The 21,188-nt window shown below is 41.4% G+C and overlaps 1 protein-coding gene across 5 annotated transcripts in view; it reads left to right on the top strand.

Moving 5' to 3' along the window:
- tns1a (tensin 1a) overlaps positions 1–21,188 on the top strand; it is an 81,421-nt gene that overhangs the window by 53,725 nt on the left and 6,508 nt on the right. For all 5 annotated transcript variants that reach the window (XM_078243311.1, XM_078243310.1, XM_078243312.1 and 2 more), the window contains 5 exons: positions 12,464–14,149; positions 15,812–15,975; positions 16,243–16,375; positions 19,973–20,047; positions 21,061–21,142. In XM_078243311.1, coding sequence (XP_078099437.1) covers positions 12,464–14,149; positions 15,812–15,975; positions 16,243–16,375; positions 19,973–20,047; positions 21,061–21,142 — 2,140 coding nt within the window. The remainder of the gene's footprint in view (positions 1–12,463; positions 14,150–15,811; positions 15,976–16,242; positions 16,376–19,972; positions 20,048–21,060; positions 21,143–21,188) is intronic.

Genomic DNA, 21,188 nt, shown 5'->3' with positions numbered 1-21,188 from the left:
CAAATTCAGTTTTGCCCATTTCAAATCTAAGTTTCGGAGCCACTCTTAAAACTCAGTGCACATGAACCAAATACCTTAGTCACTGCCACAGATCAAGATCTCAGGCTTTGATGCACTCTGCTCTCTACTGAAGAGAAGATCCTGTGTCTTTCTACTCCTTACCCACCTCTCCTCCTCTAAACCCCTCTTATCTGAGCTTCCCAAGCAGACCCCTCACCCTCTTAAACCCCAGTCTGTCAATTAGTCCTTTAAATAGCCGCTGCAGAAATAGGGGGGCGTCAGTCGCCCTGCCAGTGGCTGCCCACTTCCCAGCGGGGGGGAGGGGGGGGGGTTGTAACCTGAAACACCACTAACCTCAATTCCCACAAGTGTCCAAACCCACTTCCATCCACTTCCAGCTTTTGCTTCTGTACCAGGAGTTGGGAAATTTGAAATTTGGTCACCCTGTATCATGTACACCTTCCTACCTATTTAGTCATCCTTAGACGAATCAGTGCACAACATGCCATATACCTCAATACCTCACATTCATAGTATCATAACATATTTAGGTTCCATCCCATGTGTGGCCTTAACCAGTGTTATTAGTTAGTAATGTAACGAAGTACAAATACTTTGTTATTGTACTACTAATTTTCACGTATCTGTACTTTATGTCGTTATTTGTATTTCTGGAAACTTTCACTTTTGCTCCACTACATATCCTAAATAACAATGTATACTTTTACTCCTCTACATATCCTAAATAACAATGTATACTTTTACTCCTCTACATATCCTAAATAACAATGTATACTTTTACTCCTCTACATATCCTAAATAACAATGTATACTTTTACTCCTCTACATATCCCCCTAAGCATTTTTGTTACTTGCAAGAAATGTTTCCGTACTGTTTCTGTTTTTCTCTTTGTTGATGTCAGACTTTGAATTAGATGTTTAAGAAGGTGTGGAAACCATGACTATTATGCTTTGCTATAAGGAAGTCACAATAAAGTTCAGAATCAAAGTTTTTTTTTTTTTACTTTTACTTCTAATTAAGTACATTTAATATCATAACATTTCTTTTCATAATTAAATACAGTAAATACCAGATTCTTTAAGACTTTTACTCTAGTAATATTCTGAAAGGTGACCTTTACTTCTACCAAAGTCAGTTTCTGGTAAGATACTTGTACCTTTACTCAAGTACTGCTTTCAAGTACTTTATACAAGACCTGGCCATAACTGACAGTCTCTGTGATGATGAGATTCATGATTATTGCTGTTAATCTGAGAAAACCGGAGGATGTACTCACACTCAGTTGAGTCACGACTTGGCAGCCATTGTAGTGCTGCATCCACTTTTATATATGGGATTTATTTAATTTTTTTTACAGCTTCTCAAAGACCCATTTCATTTTTATGAACATCCCCAGAGAACCGGTGCGGTAATTGCTGTGTTGCGAGAAGGTCAGTGGGAAATGCCAGGATTGCAAGTTTGAGCCTAATTAAATGGGTGGCAGCGTTCTCAGCACTCAGCAGAAAAACCTCTCGGCCAGTTTATTCATTTCTCTAATTGCAGCACTTCACTCTTACACTTGGACGCGAGAATCTGAATGTTCAGAGGAAGGTGGTGCAGGAACACAGTGTCTGTTTTTACAAGGACTTAACAGACAGGGAATGGAGCAGGTCTTGCTCTGTTTTTGGAAGATGCAACACTGAGATGACACAAAGCCAAAATAATAGAGATTTAACTAAATTACACTTTAAAAAGCTCTATGAACAGCATTTAAATTTGGACAAAAAAGACTTTGCAGTTCTATTTTTAAGTTGGAAAAAGGAGTAGAAGAGAATGTTAATACACATTTGAGTTGGCAAACCCAGGTCACCACATACACTGATGCCACACAAATAACACTGACATGACTAGAATGGCCTATAGTTACACGCTGCAGCACAGTGGACACTAATCACTCATCGGGTATCATTTGGTGAATCCAGACTTGCTTATTTGTCCGGGTGTTAAACGTGCGTTTCATCCTCAGGCGTTGATGTCCGAATGCAGGTGGGGCCCAGCTAACTCGCCCAGACGCCATTTTTAACCAGCAACCTTGGAAATCCAGTTGAGAGGAGTCAACGAAAGATGGGTGTCCTAAAAGGTCTGCAGGATTAGGCAGCTTAGAGTTGTGTGCATTTCACACAGTCATGGGGAGCGTGAGGAGAGGCGTCCTTACGTAGCTGTCTTTAACAGAAGGTATTTGTGGCGAGTGCTGCACTTAAGCAGTTGTTAATCGTGGTGGTGTGTAAAAAGTGTGTTAAGGTCTTAGGCCAGCTGTTTGTGTCGGTGTTATGCAGTATTTTTTAACTATGTTGGCATGCGTAGGCGTCTGTGTATGCCTGTAAATGTTGTGTGTTTGTATGTTGTTGTTTTTTTATTGTTGCCGTTTTTGATGCGGTATGTTAAGTGTGTGTGTGTGTGTGTGTGTGTGTGTGTGTGTGTGTGTGTGTGTGTGTGTGTGTGTGTGTGTGTGTGTGTGTGTGCACCTTGTGTTTGTCGACTTGCCTTTGCTCCACTAACAGCCCTGTGGTGTGGTGGCAGCTGTCGACCCAAGGGGTCAAACCAGTCAGAAGGCCACCGTTAGGGCCGCTGAGCAGCCATTTATGTACGTTTGAAACTAATATTATATGTTTGTATGTATCATATGTTTCTAATTTTAACAAAAGCCATGGATAAAGTACTAGCACAACAGCAAATGACCTCTAATTGGTTCTAGGAATATAATGATCCTCTGGGTTCTGCAAAATGAGAATAACCACTAAACATATAGTGTCTTGCCACAGGCGAATAATAAGTTTGTGTGTTCCAGTGTGTGTGTGTGTGTGTGTGTGTGTGTGTGTGTGTGTGTGTGTGTGTGTGTGTGTGGTGTACAGTACAGTAGGGCAGCAGACCCAGTGACAGCACAGGCTGTCTTCCTTGTTTACCGCCCTCCTCCCATATTTGGCTGCGGCTGAGCCCTGAAACATGTCTCGAATAGCTAGATAGAGACAGACACAGAGACAGAGACAGAGAGACAGGCTCAGAGAGGCAGAGAGAAGCAGAGAAGACAAGACGTTTGCAAAGATTTGCCGAAGGTTCAAAGCGAGTGAAGTTATTTTTTTTTTGTTTTTGCTGAAATTTGAATAAAGGAGAAAGGAAAAAGAAGACGAGATTAAGGAATGAAGTAAAATTGAGGAGAGACGGAGAGCAGCATTGATTGGTGAGTAGTACTGTAAGGTCTTGGAATTACCACTAGCAACTTTCTTTACAAATTAGAAACTTCTGTCGAGTTCAAATGACCATGTGTAACGGCCTGTAACATACTGTGAAATCAAATATTATCAAATCGTGCTAAAAAGAAATTGCTAAATGTGTGTTATTTGGGTTTCTTGGCAAAATATTGCAGGTTTTGCCTCCTAAAACGTCATCTCCTCACTCTTTCGCCCAAACAAATTGACAAGAATACAATGTTTTGTTCATTTGGTCCATAGACACTAGAGTCTGTTTGTCTGTTTATAGCGTTTCCATGTCAACACCGTTGCATCCTGTGTGTTTGGCACCTATATGGTATAAAATGAGTCATGGAGCGAGCAATTTGTGTGTGGAACATTTTATGAGTGAGCTGCAATTTGGGTATACCAGAACTATTAGGGACCTTGGTTGGTAACTTCGTGTAAGCTGCAGAGAGCTCGGACTGGGATACAATGCATGTAAGAGTTTTTTTTAATTTCAGTATTTAAAGTTTTCCAAAGGAAAGTCAACACTCCAGAATATGAGATATGCTTGAAAAAAGGGGCGTTTCTAGGTACAAATGATTTAAGTTGACAAAATATTGACTCTACTTTCAAGCATTTAAATGACATCATTTGTATTGCGGGTTTTTCTTTTAAGGTAAACCACGTTACTGATTTTACGTCCAGCCCTCATTGCCATAAAGACATGTTCACGACTTTGCCACATGCATATATAAACAATTATTATGCTGTTTACACTTGGTATCAAACCTAGTACAGTTGTGTTTTAAGGAAAGCTTTAAAAGTGGCAGGTATTTTAAAAGCACCCTGTGTGTGTCTTGCATGAGCACATAATGCTTCTAGTTAGACCTCTTGCTGATAGCACAGTGAGCTATAGCAGCAGGTTCAAATCCCAGCCCTGGAAACCCTGCTGAGCCAGTCCTCATCTCTTAATGCCTCCTTTCTCCTACTGTCTGAGACTGTCTAGATGTCTGCATATGGCTTTCTCGCAGTCTATTCTGTCTGTCTGTCTTTTTCTATTTGCATGTTATTGATTTTAGTTAACTCAGCCTCATTTGTAATTTCAGAGTGTCTCTGTCAAAATACAGAAAATACAAAATATGTTTGCCTGAGGTTGGCGTACAGCTGCTTTCGAAACTAATGGTTTTCTATTTTAAATTGCACATTTTAACTGTATCCATTATAAACCCACATTTGTTATCATTACAGAAATTCCAATCTTTAGAAGTGCTTTAGATTGTTACTGTACCTGTACAGCGCTTACAATAGGTAGAAGCTTTATGTCTCTGAGAGTAGAACGTGGCACGCCAAAGCTCTCAAAGAGACAGAGATGACTGACCAAGTCTAGGTAGACAGCAAGCACATGCAGTTTTATGACAGCTACTGACCCTCATGAGTGAAAGACTGATGGAAGGACAGATGCACAGAAAACCAAGCCGCCAGTCAGGAGACAGCAAGACGTACAGAGGGAGACATGCAGGCACGTGAATTAACGTGATCCTGTTGGACTTCTTTTTATGTCTGAGGCAATGTTAGGACACACTGGCAGTAAATTTTGTTCTTGTTGATATGCAAATATGCTAACTTGACCCCTTTTGAGAGGAGCGGATGTGAGCAAGGCACACTGGTTAAGTTTAAAGGTGCCCCATGGAATTTTCTTGTTAACAAAGACAAGTTATATTTACTGTTACTCAGCGAAACACATCGGTGTATTCTTGGAGGTTGAATGGTTTTTTTCTTCCCCCTTTAATATTTTAAATCTTGCAATGTTTACATGCATTGTTTGCAGCCTTCTTCACCTTGCCTATGTTGGCACATTGCCTATGTTGCACTCATAAAGACATTGCTCCATAGCGCTACTAATAGTCAAAAACTCCACAGGGTACCTTTAACCTTTTTAAACTGATAGAAAGGAACTGAGAATTTGAAACTCAGTTCAAAATATACAGTAAATGAGAACATAAATGCATAATATTTCTTCATCAATAATGATTTGAGTTTGTTATCACTACTATACCACACAACATTAGCTACTTCTTGTCCCCCATCCGTACAATAATTCTAACTTCACTTAGACAGTATATGTGGCTCATTCAGGCTTAACCAACCAAATCAACCCAGCTAAAAATCCCAATCGGCTGCTGGATCTGACATTTCCTTTCTTGCGAAAAGAGAAAATAGTCGATAGGAATCAGACGTGGAGTGCAGCTGGTTGTCACTCCGATATACAGACAGTCAGACAGATAGTTTTATGACAGGCGGATGAATGGATGACATCAACCTGAAAGCAATCGTGGAGACAGATACTGATACAGTCACGTCATGTTACCTCAAACTGTGACAGCTGGACACCGGGTGATAGATGGGACTGAGAGGCAGACATGGCGAATATAAAACTGCGACAGTTTTCCTTGTGCCAGTCACTGATACACCAACCATGACACCTTTTTCACTGATGCACTGTCACATCATCCCTTGGTAGGGTGTAGCTTTTTCTCTCTCATGCTCTGCTGCAACAACCTCAATGCCCCATATGCAGCCTAAACGTATTTCTTTTCTGAACTCATGTAAATATCTTGGAAGAAGTTAGTAAAAGGCTGATCTCTCCCCTTAGAAAAGGAAGATTTTACGACCAAACACAGGAATAAATGGCTTAACACGGATGTTTTTTGTCTCCTCATGTATCACACACACACACACACACGCACACACACACACACACACACACACACACACACACACACACACACACACACACACACACACACACACACAGCTCTTTAAAACAAGTCAGTCGGTTGTCAGTCAAACCCAGTCACCCACTGCTGGCATGCAGACTGGACGTCGTCACAGTGATATGAAAGCTTTGAAGGTGAATGTCACATCGTGCTGAGAGATACCTGATGGCTCGCTGACAACTCTGTGTGTGTAGATGTTGTTGCGTGTACATGCCTGCCACGGCATGTCAGTGTTTATAAATGTACCTGTAACACTCAGCAACTGACTGAAAAGGGGCAATTTAGATCTTTAAAACACACAGCTACAACAAAATAAAGTTACTTTGGTCACACTGGAAAAAACAATATATCCATCTTAAGCTATTTAATCTTTTCTGGAACTACTGACAGTTTAAACCTTTTTTCTTGAGATTTAAAAAAAATATATTGTGTGAGTAATCTAGAGTCAAAGTATAACCAGAAATGAAAATGTCAATTCAATTGTAATAACAATACCAGTTTAGATAACTGAGATTTTGAGCTTTTTCATAACTCAGCAAGGATGACCAACTGCTGAGCAAGAAAAAACTTCCTAAGAAGTTCTAAATCCAATACATTTTTAAACTATGTTACTTTATCTCCTTTCCACTGCTTTTTATAAAAAGAATCTTGATTTAATGATCAATGTCTTTATTAATCTGTATAATTTGACTAAACTGACTACTATTTTAGACAGACAATTTTTTGCACCACCACTTTTGTCCAGCTCTTCGAAGTGTAAGTGTAGTATTGTTTCATTATTTTTTGTCCTCTAATGCACTTTGTCATCCTGGTCCTCTTTCCATCCGCCCAGTTTTACTGCTCTCACACATGCACACCCAGTTTCCTAATAACCCATAGACCTGACAAATCCATAAAGACCATTCTAGCACAGGTCATCTTCCCACAAATAGCTCTTACTGTAGATATCTGTATGCATCCATATGCATTTATAAACATACATGAAATCATACACCATATCCTCTTACCTAAGTGGACAAGACACCCACCATGGAACCGTTTAGTTATGCTTGGAAAAGTTAGGTGTGTTTCTATATTTATGTGTCTCTGCTTTGTAAAAATGGGTTTGGTCCTTTTTATAAGGTCATTGTGTCCCCTATAAGAGTGCCAAGCCCATCTTTAAGTTTCCACCATCCCTGGAAACTTGTAAAGCAGCTAATAAGAGAATCCAAAGAAAGAATCCACCCCAAAACCCCTTTGAAAATAGTTGGTGGTGCATATTGTGGTGCCAGTTCTGTTTGCCCTAGCCTATATATTAATATGTTTTTGCATATGACATTTTGCATAATAAAGTGAATGCTTAATTCTTGGCAATATCCAATCTATGATTGTTTGGAACTAGAAGTGGTCCTAGAACAGAGCCCTGAGGAACCACTTCTTTGGGCCAAAGACCAAAAGAAGTGTTGACTTTAGGTACTTTAGGTATTAAAACTAAACTGAATGCAATATGTGAAGGAGGCTAGTATGATCTCCTGATTTAAATGAAGTTAAAATAAATCACTATAATTGTAAAGCAAGTGTAGTTAGTTAAACCTGTACAATCAAAGGATTCTGATGGTTTAGGAAGCAAAACCATTAACATTTCAACCATGGCATTCATGATTATTATAATCATGATAATGATTTTGTCCCAATTCTGGCTTCACACTCAGTGCTAAACTAACACAGGTTTATACACCAAAAACCCAGGCATTGATATGTGTGCATGAAACACATTCCTCAACAATGTCCGGCACCAAAATGGCCTACCAGCCATGTGCTCATTGCTTTATAGTAGTGTTGACAAATGTGCTGCCTCAATCACCATGGGGCTGTTAATTTCAAATGTATTAACTATGCATATAATCCACATCCCAGCTGGTGCATTTGATACAACAATAACAGTGGTTGTAGCACATTGTCTATTTATAATAAACCATTGGCCACAGATGTTTAAATGGCTTTTTAATGGCCTTCAAGGCTGTGATGTGGCAATGAGACACTCAGGCGAACACTTAAGAGAATATAACCAAGAGGCAGGTGGTGTGTGTGTGTGTGTGTGTGTGTGTGTGTGTGTGTGTGTGTGTGTGTGTGTGTGTGTGTGTGTGTGTGTGTACAGCTCTGTATGAACAATGCTTATGGCACTTTCACAAGAGAATGGACAGGTGTTTGTGTTTGTGAGAGAGAAAGACAGACAAGTTTAACAAATAATTTTAAAGTCAAAAAAGTTTTTTTTCTTAGTACTTTATGTACAAATACTTTTTCAGGATCAGAATACTTTATTAATCCCCTCAGGGAAATTGTTAAGTTGAACCTGATTTGAATTTAATTGACTATGTAAATGAGTAGTGGTAAACATGGCTTTGTCCTTTGAAGCAGCGAGAAAGGCATGTTACACTCGTTTACCGCAGTAGGAAATAAGTTGTTAGCTATTTGTGTTAGCCAAGCCTTGGTGACTCAACCGATCTAATTTGGGGTCTGCTGCAGCTATTCATTGACACCAGAAGAAAGATATTTGTTCTATTCAGATGGAGAGATTCTTGCTTGTGTGCCAGTCACTGGATTTAATACTAGACTGGAGGTCTGCTACTCAGATCTGAAGCTCTCTGACATTGATGCTAATTTACCGCAGGTGATGCAGTGTCATATATTTTTGGTATGTCTAACATACCTGGATCACGCTGTTCATATTTTAATGCAAGGTCAAAAAAAGACCTACTCAGTATCTGTTATGGAGCTTTTGGTCATAGCACACAATCCTCCCCAGCAGATGGAGTTTTCCCTGTTGTCATGGAAATATAGATGTTCAAATCTCCAATTTTTTAAGCACTTTAGAGAGTACTCAAACATGTTGGCTTAAACCATTGATCCTCCTTATCTCGGGAAGATCATAGTTATCTGAAATAAATCGCTGGCTCCCTGGAAGGTTAGACTTTTGCAGTCAAGCTGCTCATCTTTTGGTCATCTGAGCTAAAGGACAAACTCTTTCAACTCTAGTCATTTCTGCTGCCATATTGTACAAAATATGCGTGTATGTGTGATGCGATGTGTACAGGTTTCTCCCAGCATACGCACATGCTATGAGTGTGGACAAATGTAAGGATTGTGTCCTTGCAACTCTCGTTTTGTTAGTTCCTGTCATAGCCAACATTGTTTGGCACTTCTGTTCTTTACTAAATCAAGAGGATTACACCAAACTCACAGTCCTCTTCTCCCCCGTTGGTAAGTGAAAGAAAACAGCAAGGAAGGTATTTAAGGAGGTGAGACTCACTCCGGATACATTCATACTTTACCTGAGTCAGTCACTCCTGTGACATTTCTGTCTCCACTTTATTCTGTTCTGTTACATTTAACAAAGGCTGGAAAAATGTCAGCAATTTCAGAATTGTTTGCAACTAATTGATTCAATTAGATATATTTTAGCGTTTTGGTGAATTTGTTTGGTTGATTTGGATTTAGAAGATCAGCTAAAGTTGGTTTACCTTGCATGGCAGCTGGATTCTCGAGATATCACAAAAAAATCCATCTTGTCAGGTTTCAAATGCGTTTGTGTCTGAACAGCGGCATACCGAACCAATAAGCGTCCGGTGAGGAGCTACTGGCAGTTACGGCCGTGGTTTAAGCATGTATTATTTGAAAGTGATGATCAGATGGTTCTGTGTTGACAAACCATCTGGCACGTCATCTTAAAAGTTGGGTGCCGGTTTAGATTGATGATACAGTGGAAACTATTTTAGGAAACATCCCCAACAGTGGGTACCTAATTGAGACACCAAATCAAAAATAAACCAAAATGTTTCCTGGTAATGCAACTATAATTATGATGCCGCAGCAACATATTGGGACTCATACTCAAAAAATGTTACTTCGTGCATTTTTTGTTTTGTCTGTTCCTCATCTTTCCTCTATGAGCTATCGTGACATGTCAAATAACAGTGTCTGCTCCCCTTATTTAACCTCAGGATGGGGTTAACCAACAGCTGGAAAAAGTGTCACCCTGGCAAACTTTTCGTTTCATTTTAGCCACAGAGCACTAAAAGATCAGCTTTTATGAACTAGAATAAGGGCATTCCCTATTCTGTTAAAGGTCAGCATGAGAGACAGAGAGAGTCAAAGACAGACGGAGCAAAGCTGGTGGAAAATACTTTAGATTATTTACATCCAAGTTCTTAAAAAGTAATTACAATCCAGTTATTAAGGATTTATGCCATGCAGTGAAAGCTTATTTTGCAAAAAGGTTGTAAAACCTGACCCTGAGTGAGGGATCCCCTCTGATGACATCACCAGGCATGGGTGCTGCAGTCCTCGGCAAACAGATGGTGTGGGAGTTGTAGTTTATTTGAAACGATGTTGCTTCACGGGCAGCTGGGAGGCGGTGGTAGTGGCGGTGGTAGAGTCCCTCCCCCGCTGCCGGGAACAGTCACAGTTTATCCCAGAGTGCCAGCTCACCCCTTTCGGCAGCTTCAGTGGTACAGCCCCGCCTCGCTCCAGTAAAGCACATGTTGGGTGATCAGAGAACATGAATCAGAGAGGACAGGGAGAGTAAGAGAAGAAGCCCAGAGGCAGGAAGTTCAGTCACTAAGAGGGTACTGAAGGACTGAATAGGACTGTATAGACTGAAATGTTGCTTTCTGATCGCAGTGTAATTGACTGAAGAAGAGGACATATATCATGCTTTATTGAGTATTCTGATGGTTGACCTACAGTACAGGTAAGGAGGACGTTTCCACTGAGTTTGATACATAGATATGTGATTGTGATTTCAAGAATTTTAGAAAAAGAAGTCAATTAATATGTCATTATGACAATCAGATATCCAGATTTGATTGTATGGTGGCAAGAAATAAAGATTAAGCTTTTTTATTTGGTCTTCAAAATAACAAAATGTGTTGAAATTTAAATGATACCTTTGTCTCAAAATATTTCCATAAGGCTTTGGAATAAAGTGTAATTCCTCACAAATTAAACCCAACTCCTTGCTATTGACTCTCATAATGTTATTTCCTGTGTTGTCATTAAAAACAACCACAGGAGCAAACTGTGTTTACAACTTCCTCGCCTGCCCTCTCGGTCTTGTTGCTACTGTGCCTGTGAGTTGTTGTTGACATGGGTTTTGAAATAGCTGTGGTCCAAGTGATTCACCATCTGTCCCGGGGGGTCGCTCAATTTGGAATATCCCACATATGAGCCAGCCGCGGTCGTGTATATGTCGTGTATCACTTTGCAAATGTATACTGGATACGGGAAGCCAGTATGGGTGTATTACCTTCTTCTTGTACGCAAGTGTTACCACAGAATGAGCCTGTTGCACGTGTGATTGTTGCATTTCGTGGAAGCAAGTATAGTGTGTTACAGTTTGAAATAGTGCCCTGGCCTGTAATTGAAGTGCACATTGTGTGAATTAGAGTACTGTACCTGACCTCTGTTTATGCCACAAATAAGTTTAGTTTTCTTTTTTTCTAGGTATTTTTACCCATGGTTGCAATATCACTTTCCAAAAAAGGACCTTCAAATAACACATGAGAATAAATGTCAAATAAGTTTGTACACACTTCTGATACTATAAACAGATGGTGATTTTCCCCCATGCTTAATGTTTTTAATTACTGTTGGAAGTGTTAGGAAGTGTCAACAAGTTTTATACTTTTCCTTTCCCTTTGTTTTTTGAAAGACTGCATGGTGTTATTGTGGTGAAAGTTGTCATAGGTAAAGTAACTCATCATTTCTTTATTTGGAGAACAGCCAAGCCAAAATACGTTGGTGCAGTTTTTTAGTTGAGTTAAAATATTGCCCTGCCCCATTTGCAACAAACTCAATACACCACAAAACAGATCACATAAATATGCCCATTCCTGTCAAATAATTCAATAGATAATTTGATTGTGCAACATGTAGGCAATCATGTCAGTCTGACTTTGCCAGCATGATTTAGCTCATCCTCTCTCAGTCCAGCTCTAGGGTTTTCTGACTGGCTCGCATACACCAGCGTGTTGGATTGAACTGGAGCCGGCATGGTTCACGTCAGACTATGTGGGTCTGCATTGAGGCAATGTAACAGGGGGCTTCAGCACTGCAAATTGGCTATTAATAGGGCTGGAGGGGCTACGTTGCTGGTGGCTGAGCTACATGCTCAGAGTCATAAAAGACGGGTGCAGAGGGGGGTCACTGTGCTTGTAATGTGAATGATTCTGTGCCATGCAAATGTGACTTGATGATTGGAGCCAGTAAAACCTAATTTAACTAGTTTGTTTGTGAAGACAGTATGATTGAAGCAGGTTTCAAGCAGGTTTTGTACTCATTGGAGTCATCTACAGTTCAAAAGAGACAAATATGTCCCACTTTTTCTATGTTTTGATTCTGTGTATGGTTGGTATTTCATGAAAACGTGGAATACTTGAATAATTTGAGTATTCGTCTCTTTATGTCTCTTTCAGATGCTGGTCATACCCAAGGTCCACTTGATGGAAGTCTATATGCCCGGGTCCGAAAGAAAGACTCCCTGGAGGGAGTTCTCACCATCAACGGCCTCCCAGTCCATGAAAACCCCTTGACCAATGCAGAGAATCCGTTACAACACCCCAGCCATCCCCTCCAAACCACTGACCAGACCCTTCCTGTGACAGGCCACGCCGCCCTCCCTGCCGTCGACCACACCCTCTCCGTGAGCAGCGACTCAGGCAACTCTACCGCATCCGTCAAGACTGATCGTACTGATGAGCACAGCCAGTCCGTGCAGGGCCCTGTGAACCACAACAACCCAACTGCGACCCACCCACCACTCAGCCCACAGGAAAAAAGAGAGCTTGACCAGCTTCTGAGTGGTCTAGAAGCACCAACTTACCAACGACAAGACTACCTGTCCACGTCCACCAGTCCAGGAGGAGGTGTCCGACACCTGGTTCCAGCACAGGTGCACGTCAACGGGGGCCACACCAGGCTAGTTGGGGCCCCTTCAACAGAGGAGCGTGAAACAGATATTCTAGACGACGAGCTGCCCAACAGCCAAGAGGGTAACAGTGTGGACAGCTTGGGCACGCTCTCATCCCTAGAGGGCCAGGCAACACCGGCTGACCTTTGCTACCAATCACCGACCCCTAACAGCAGGCAGAACGACCGACCCTACCTTGAGAGAGTTGTTCTTGGGGAAAAGTTGAGCGAGATGCCCGTGCATGGAATACGTACACCCACGACGATGCAAGAGAGATCTGTGGACTCTGCATCGCCACAGGGGGGATATAACAACTACCAGAACGGAGGAGGGATGTACCGTTCACAGTCCTTTGGGAATCCGCCAGCCAGCAGCCCTGAGACCAACCCTAAACTGATGCCCAGGGCCCCAGAGAGGAGCACTAGTAGTCGAGAGGCTGTTCAAAGAGGTCTCAACACCTGGCACCAGTATAGCCTCCCAGATGATCCGTTTGGCCCTCCTCTTCAGTCAACCCATAGCTTGCCCCACTTCCCCAATTCAGCCTCGCAGCGGGACATTGAGCAGTCCATTGAGGCGCTCAACATGCTCATGCTGGACCTGGACCCAATCAACTCCCACATGTCCAAGTCCCACAGTGCGCCTCCTGGGGAGAACAGCCTCAATTCCTCCCAGGTGCCCTTCTCACAGACCCTTGCAAGACCCTCATACCAAGCAGACTCTGCCATCCATGGTTTCAACAACTCTGGGTCTGTCAACAACTCCTTTCATCAGCCACTGCGGTCGACTGGGAGAGTCTCAACGTTGCCCAACCAGAGTCCTGTGATGGAATCCCCGGTTTATCCTCCCCAGAGGTCCAACGCCACCTACCAAAACCAAAACACCACCCCAACACACACCCCAGAGCCCTACCTCCAGACACGCCAAGCAGCCCACCACTACCCCACAGATCCCTCCGCTAATTTCAACCAGCAGGTGCCAGTGAAGCCTGTGAACTCTTACCAAGGCAGTGTGGTTTCCCACTCCCCGGACCTGCAGGGATCGTCTCCTTATCCAGGCTACAGTGCCTCCTCCTCTCCTCTCCCTGCACTCACCCCCCAACCTAAGGATATGTCTTCTTCATCCTTGCCCAGAGAACAAGAAACAGAGGAGGAGACGCTTAACTTGGAGGGCCTGGTGGCTCACCGTATCGCCGGTAAGGCTTAAGAGTTATTGTCTGAAATGAAGATTGGCACACAACAATAACGTAACTGTGAAAACAAATGCAGACATGATGTTCATTTTGGTTAGTAACACTAACAAAAAACAGGTTTCAGGTCAGGTTAATTTTCCTGCCATTATGAATTGAACAGAAAACAATGGAGGTAATTGAAAAAAAAGAATCTAAAGCAGTACATTATGCTTTGAGAGTATTAAGCTGTAATCTGCTGTTATTGTTTTGTAAATAGGCTAAACTCAGTTGTATGGTCCCTAAAATTATACATAGGCAACATGTGTGCATCCAAAATTACTGACACGGCTCACTGGATTGGACACTGCAGTGTGTTTAGAGTTTATTTGGTAAAGTTTTAACTTCAGCTCAAGGCATCTTTACTCTCAAGCACCATGCAGCATGTTAGCAGTGCAGCTTTCAGCAGTTTCTGTTACAGATTCATCATGGGGTGCCATGCCAGAGGAATGACCTGTAGTCATAAAATTAGCTCTGCAGCTGAAATAAAGCAGAGCTGGTGAGAGTGGAGATGGGATGAGAGTAAGAATAGCCAAAGCGTTCAGAGGCTCCAGCTTTCTATGCATTGTCTGCATCAATGGATGTTCCCAGGCGCCCCCAGTGGAAAAAAGTTGTAAATTCATCCTATTTTAAACAATTTTCAAACATCGTCATTAACCAAAATCATTTCCCCTTGCAGCTAAATAAATGAATTGGACTATGAACACGTTTTCATCTCATTTGACAGATATCTTTTCATTTTCTCTTCACTTTCATTAGATTCATTTCTGTTCTGATATGTCTTCCCCTTTTCTGTTTAATCCATCTCTCTGCTGTATGGACAACCCTTCCCAACATTTGCTTCTTCCACTGCACCTCTCTCACCTTCCTCCTCCACCTTTCTCCTCCGCCTTCCTGCCCTCCATCCACCACCCTGACCTCCCTCCCCGGGAACAGAGTACAACGCTCGTATTCGGGGCATCAGTGAAAGCATGACATCGCAACAATCTGACCGCCATCGCTCCTTTTCCTTCTCTGGTTTGTCCATACCTCGCTTTTATTTTCTGACTTTGTTTCCATTTTTTTTCCTGCACTTGTAGAATCTTTCTCTGCTTCCCAACCAATTTTTAAGATTCTTTTAAGATCTCTTATGATCACTTTCTTCATGACTTGTCATCAATTCCTTCTTCTACTTTAGTTCTCCTTTTCCACATTTTTATTCCCTTCACTTCTTTACATACTTCTCTCTTTTTTCTTCTCTCTCTCTCACTCTCTCTGTCTCTCTCTCTCTCTCTCTCTCTCTCTCTCTCTCTCTCTCTCTCTCTATGTCTCTGTCTGTCTGTCTGTCTGTCTGTCTGTCTGTCTGTCTTGATGAAGGCAGGTTAAGGTTATGTCCCGGCTTTGCTTTTAACAGTGGAGATTAAACCTACACACTAGCTAAGCAGAGCTCACAAAGCTGAGATTAAAAGAACATTGTTCTATATTTTCCTGTGTAGCTTGCTTTTCCACTTTGGATGGTTTATCTTCTCAAAAAAATCATCAGTCTCAGAAAACGCTAAATAATCCCATGCTGTTGCAAATGCAAAATCAAAAGCCTAGTGAGTCAGTCAAAAACTGTTGACAATTCTAAATTTTTTTGGGGTGTTTCAGGGGTTCGCTCCAGAGGAATGACCCCAGAAGTGACGCAGGAGATGGGTCGACGTCGGACCACCAGTGAGGGACAGTACCAGAGCAGCCATGATAACATGTCGATGGTGGATTCACCGGACTTTGTCCACAATCTGGCTCTCAACCCCGGAGGAAGACCCAGAGAGGTCAGCATTTAGTTTTAAGTGTGTCAAACCAGATTGAAGTGCAGGTGCAATTTCCATATCATAATGTTCAAGAGACACTTTGAGTTTTGATGTCTGCATTGCAAATCACTGCATGGCAGGATGTTCTCCATTTACAGCCATGCGTTGTGATTTGGAAACATTTTTACATAGGGAATTTCACATGACCTAAGTGTGGAAGTTTGGATGTCTAAATTAATGTTCTGGTATCTGTGTGAAAATTATCTGAATTATCTTCATTTCTTCCAGGGTACCATACACAGCTACCGGGAGGCGTTTGAGGACGACGGTGGGGACAGTCCCATCTTCGGAGGCGGTGGTGAGAATTCCCCCCAGACCCCCAGCTTTCCCGTGTCGCCACAGACTCCGTACTTCAACATGTGTAGGTTCACCCTGCCTGCAGACTGGGGGGGGCACTCTCCAATCCTCTAAACACTGACTTTAAATTCTTTTTTATCTTTTTATTATTTGAAAAAAAGAAAGAAAAACCAAAGAAAAACCAAGAAAAACCAAAGAAAAACCAAGAAAAACCAAAGAAAAACCAAGAAAGAATTGTATAATGACATCAACAACAACAACAACAACATTTTATTTTTTTGTTTTTTTTATTTAATCTAAGTTAAGTTGTACAATATTTCAAAATAGCAAAAAAATAGATAAAATACAGCACAAAAGCACATATTCAAACCAAAATATAAAAGTAACCAACTGCTAAAAAAAACCTGCTAAATCAGGACCTGCGAGAGCAAACTACTTAACATAAACTGTCAAAAATGCAGTTTAAGTTTAACTAAAATAAGTGAACTAATAAACCAATAAATACTAACTAATAGTACTGGGAGTTAAACTCTCAGCAGCAAAAGAAATGGAGTCTCTCCTCATAGTCACGAGCCTCCCATACACTTTCTTTTACATCTGCAGCCGCATCACTTACTTCATAAATATACTGTACAGCCCATTATGAGCTGCAGTATTTACTCCAAAACCTACTATATCATTAGTAGGAAGCGCCCCTGTCCCCACTGCAGAATTAGTGACCAGTGTTGAGTCTGTACCGTTGTTACTCTGCGTCCCTCCCATCACCTGTAGGGCCACACACTTCAGCTTGACTTTAAGGACACTTGCCCTCTTGACCCCAGGCATTGTAACTCAGCAGCTGCCCGTCCGTCCTGGAAAGAAACGCAACCTGATCCAGACGTGTGCCGTGGTGTCATTTTTGTTCAACTCTTTCTGGATGAGCAGCTGTGTCTGATTCCACACTGGCCAGGTCGCGGTGGTGCTTCCTGCAGTAGTCTAAAGCTTCCTCCCAAGTCTTTCTCTTCCTCACCATGACCACGCTGTAGCAGAAGAAGGGAAATTCATAGCCCAGTATTGCATCGTGCCACATATACAAGAAACCATAGTCTTCATTTGGTCCATTGTCGGGCTCACCCGTTGACCAGAAAAATGTGGACACCACCCCACCTCCTGACCACGTCCATTTCTCACTGTCTGTGGAGTTTTTTACCAGGCCTATCCAGATGTACTTATGGGTGCCGTCGACAAGCCGCCAAAGACGCCCTGCAGCGTGTGTATTTCTGATAGGAGCTAGGTCTGTGTGAAACAGCCGACAGTACATCTAGGCTTCATACCAGGTCTTTCTCTCCTCGATGTAGACATACTGTACTTGCCAAATGTTGCAGACAAGCTCAGCAGGAGCAGGATGCAAGTGAAGGTTTGATCCATCACTGTCGTGTGTTAAAGAACGAGAGAGAGTCCTGCAGCACACTGAGGACATAAGGGGGTTTAGAAGATCTATATGTTGCAGTTAGTGACCTTTTATGTTTTGCATAGGGTGGGCCTTCTCCTTCACTGAACTGTTCTGTGTTCAGGGGCGACATGAGAACACACAGCTGCACTACTTACTTCAGTCATGGTTAGATTGCAAACCAATTATTTGTACAAAATTTGTAAAGAATTATACGTTACGCACTTTTAAAAAAATGTAAGATACACGGCCAACATGTAAATGGTACTGCACCTTTCACAGCACTCAAACATATTTTGAATATGCTTCAGGCAAAACATGAAGTGTGAAGACTTTACAGCACAGAGCAGGTGTGTGCAAATCATGTTTTTGAATGACAAGGGGAATTAGTTTGTCATGCTGTCATGTTTTTCCTTGGAAAGCAAATTTAGAGAGGGCAAATGTAAAGTGAAGTGAAAGGAAATTATATAATTATGTTCTTCCTCTGATTCTTCCCCTTATTCTCTTGTCTCCTATTTCATTTTCTTTATCTTCTGTTTATTTAAAATGTGTTTACTTAATCAACTATTTAGAAATATGGACAACGGACTGTAGTTAAATAATATTGTATCATAAGTAACATGAGATATCTGTGAATTATTATAGCAATTATACTGCAGTATAGTTTTCATTGTTTTTTTTTCTTTCGTTTCATCGCTGCAGTACAATGTCGATGGCTTATTTGCAACCAGCCAATCAGCATAAGATACACATATTCCTTGTTTCCAGCAGTATTTAGATGCAAACTTTTTTATTATTTCTGACCAGTGTTGCATGACCACTGTATGCAGCCTCGTGTTGTCAGGTACTATTGGATTCTCGTAGCACCAACGTTTTCTGTTCATGATTTTGTCTGTCTTTGTTTTTGACATTTTGAAATTAGACATCAAATATATTACTGATTCGATCAAACCACTTGGAGACATATCTATTAGATTTCCAGACAGCGAGCACCCTGTTCAGCAGGTTTGTTGGACAGATTGTGTTGACCGTGAGGATACTTTTGTAAACCAGCCCTGCACCCCTCCTGCAGTCAGTCCTGAACACACACAGCTGTTGCAGTAAGAATCTGCTCTGTGGCCCAGACCTTCATATCTCCCCCTCTCCCCCCTCCCCATGCCACCTTAAGTGAGGACTTGAGTCCCGAATCCCTGTCATGCTATTGATGTAGATTCTTTTGTAAGTGGAGGATTAACGAAATGAAGAGTTCATTTCCAAAATGCTGGATGTCCATTACCTGCAATATAAAGGATCTAATTCATAAAAAAAAATAATAATGGATTATGCCACATTGTTACTTTGGTAGCAATAACTGAGTGTGTTAAGATTCCGTATTGGCATCAATGGCATCTTCTTTTGGAAATAACTTCTCAGTTTTTTGGGTGACTTTCAGTTCTTTCACCACGCATGGCAACATTAATATGACCCCCATCTTCAACCTTTATCCAGTGTTGTTGACTCATCTGGCCACAATCTAACCTGGACCCGATCATTGTTTGAGTTGCAGCATGCTCTAAATCTTCCAACATTTTCATGACTACATACTTGTGTTGTGGACGGATGCTCATTGGCTCATTTTCAGCTACAGCCTCATAATTAGTTTGGGGTCAGTTGTGCAGTTTAATTTTTTTTTGACACTTTTTATTTTTTTTGACACTTTTTTTTTTTTTTAAAAAAGGGCCACAAATAAGAATATGAAATAAATAATTGATGTTGGATTCATAGGTGATACCTGACATTTTTACGTGAAATAATTCAGGTTCTTATGAGAGTAGAAAATAGTGTGTACTTGGTAATTTGAATATTGTCTCCTTTAGCAAACACCTGTTGTACTTTTATGTATATATATGTTTTGTACCTCATCTGACATGTGGAAACATGCAAAATGTCAGCTATAGCAGACAAAAATCATTCTAGCTTTATTCCTTTGGTCCTATGCTTTTGCAAGAGAGATACATCTATTTAATGGGCCCTCTGACCTTGGACCTTACTATTTTTCTATCATAGAATGTTCTTCGTGTAGCATTGTATTGATGCTAAAGTGAAGAATTGTGTCTTTTCATTCCTTAACTTGATTGTTTTACATCCTTGCATGGCCTAAATGTACCATTCTCATCTCACTGTCATCATAGTTGTATATGTTCTATTGTAACATTCCTTTACATTCTTCTTTCTTTCTCTTTTGCCCTGCAGCTCGCTCTCCTCCAGGTTTGACCAAGACTCCTCTGTCAGCACTGGGACTGAAGCCCCATCACCTGGGCGGATCAGGTCAGTTTACACACATTATATATGATTTTTTTTCTTCCCCCCCCCCCCCTCTTTATTTGAGTAAATGTCCTGTACATTTTCCCTTGGTTGATCTATTATCATCCATAACATTGTAAAAGTGCAATGCAGACATAATGTAGATGTCACCCAATTTTCAGCTTGTTTGCTGTTGGTCTAAACTTCTTAACAAGCAGATATTTCTCTCGTGGAGATCCCAAAGTTTCCAAAGATGCCCAGATTTGGTTCAGTGTACACATCATTCAGCGTCGCTAAAGAGTTGGAAGTATTTAATATTTCAAACAGGTGGATTTAAATTAATGAACAACCTTAAAGCAACTTAAGAGGATCAAAACGTAGAATAGTAACTATTCAGAAGCGTTGTGCAGGAGACAGAGCAGAATCACTGCATCATACAACTGCAGCTCTGAGCAGAAATTGGCTTTAGCACTGTGATTGTTAGTGTCTTCTGCCCTCTGGTGCTCAAAACTGTTATTACTCATGGGAATGCTTCCACTAAATGCTAATAGCTAACACACACCCTCCAGTTCTTGCTTTGCGCTCAAATGTGTCCTCCTTGTCTCCTCCTCTTCCACACATCTTCCTCTTCTTCTCTCGCTTTCTATCTATTCTATTCTTGCTGTCAGACTCTGATTCTAATGATGGAGAGCAAGGTAAGGGCAGCGTCTCTGCATCCGACACCAGCACAGTCTCCTGACTTCGGCACAGTTTTGGGTTTTTTTTTAACAACACATCGAGTTTCACTGCAACCAAATGTTTTCCTTTTCAGTTGTGCATCCCAGCTTTCCTCAGAATTTCTGTTGTATTAAGAATGAAATGTGAATAATTTCCTACTTCTGTCACTCCAACTTTTTCTTTGGGTTCGACGCCTGATAACTGCATCCCATTTGGTTTTGGACAAAACATTTTTTAAATGACACTAAGTTGAGACTGACTATGTGTGTGTATGTGTGCTTCTGTGTTTGTGTGTGTTTTTGATGCTCTGTGATCTTCAGATAATCGCAGTTTTGGGGACTCCAGAGCACAACCTTTCAACGTTCCTCTCTCCTCCAGTAGTCCCATCCACAGCGCTGATGGGTGAGTGGGGGAAAAAAAAGAAAAGTCCAGTTACTACTCTGTATCG

The sequence above is a fragment of the Sander vitreus genome, chromosome 24 (assembly GCF_031162955.1).
Source record: "Sander vitreus isolate 19-12246 chromosome 24, sanVit1, whole genome shotgun sequence".
In the NCBI taxonomy this organism is placed as follows: Eukaryota; Metazoa; Chordata; class Actinopteri; order Perciformes; family Percidae; genus Sander; species Sander vitreus.
The sequence above is the reverse complement of the archived record's forward strand: the minus strand, read 5'-3'. Positions and strand labels throughout refer to the sequence as shown.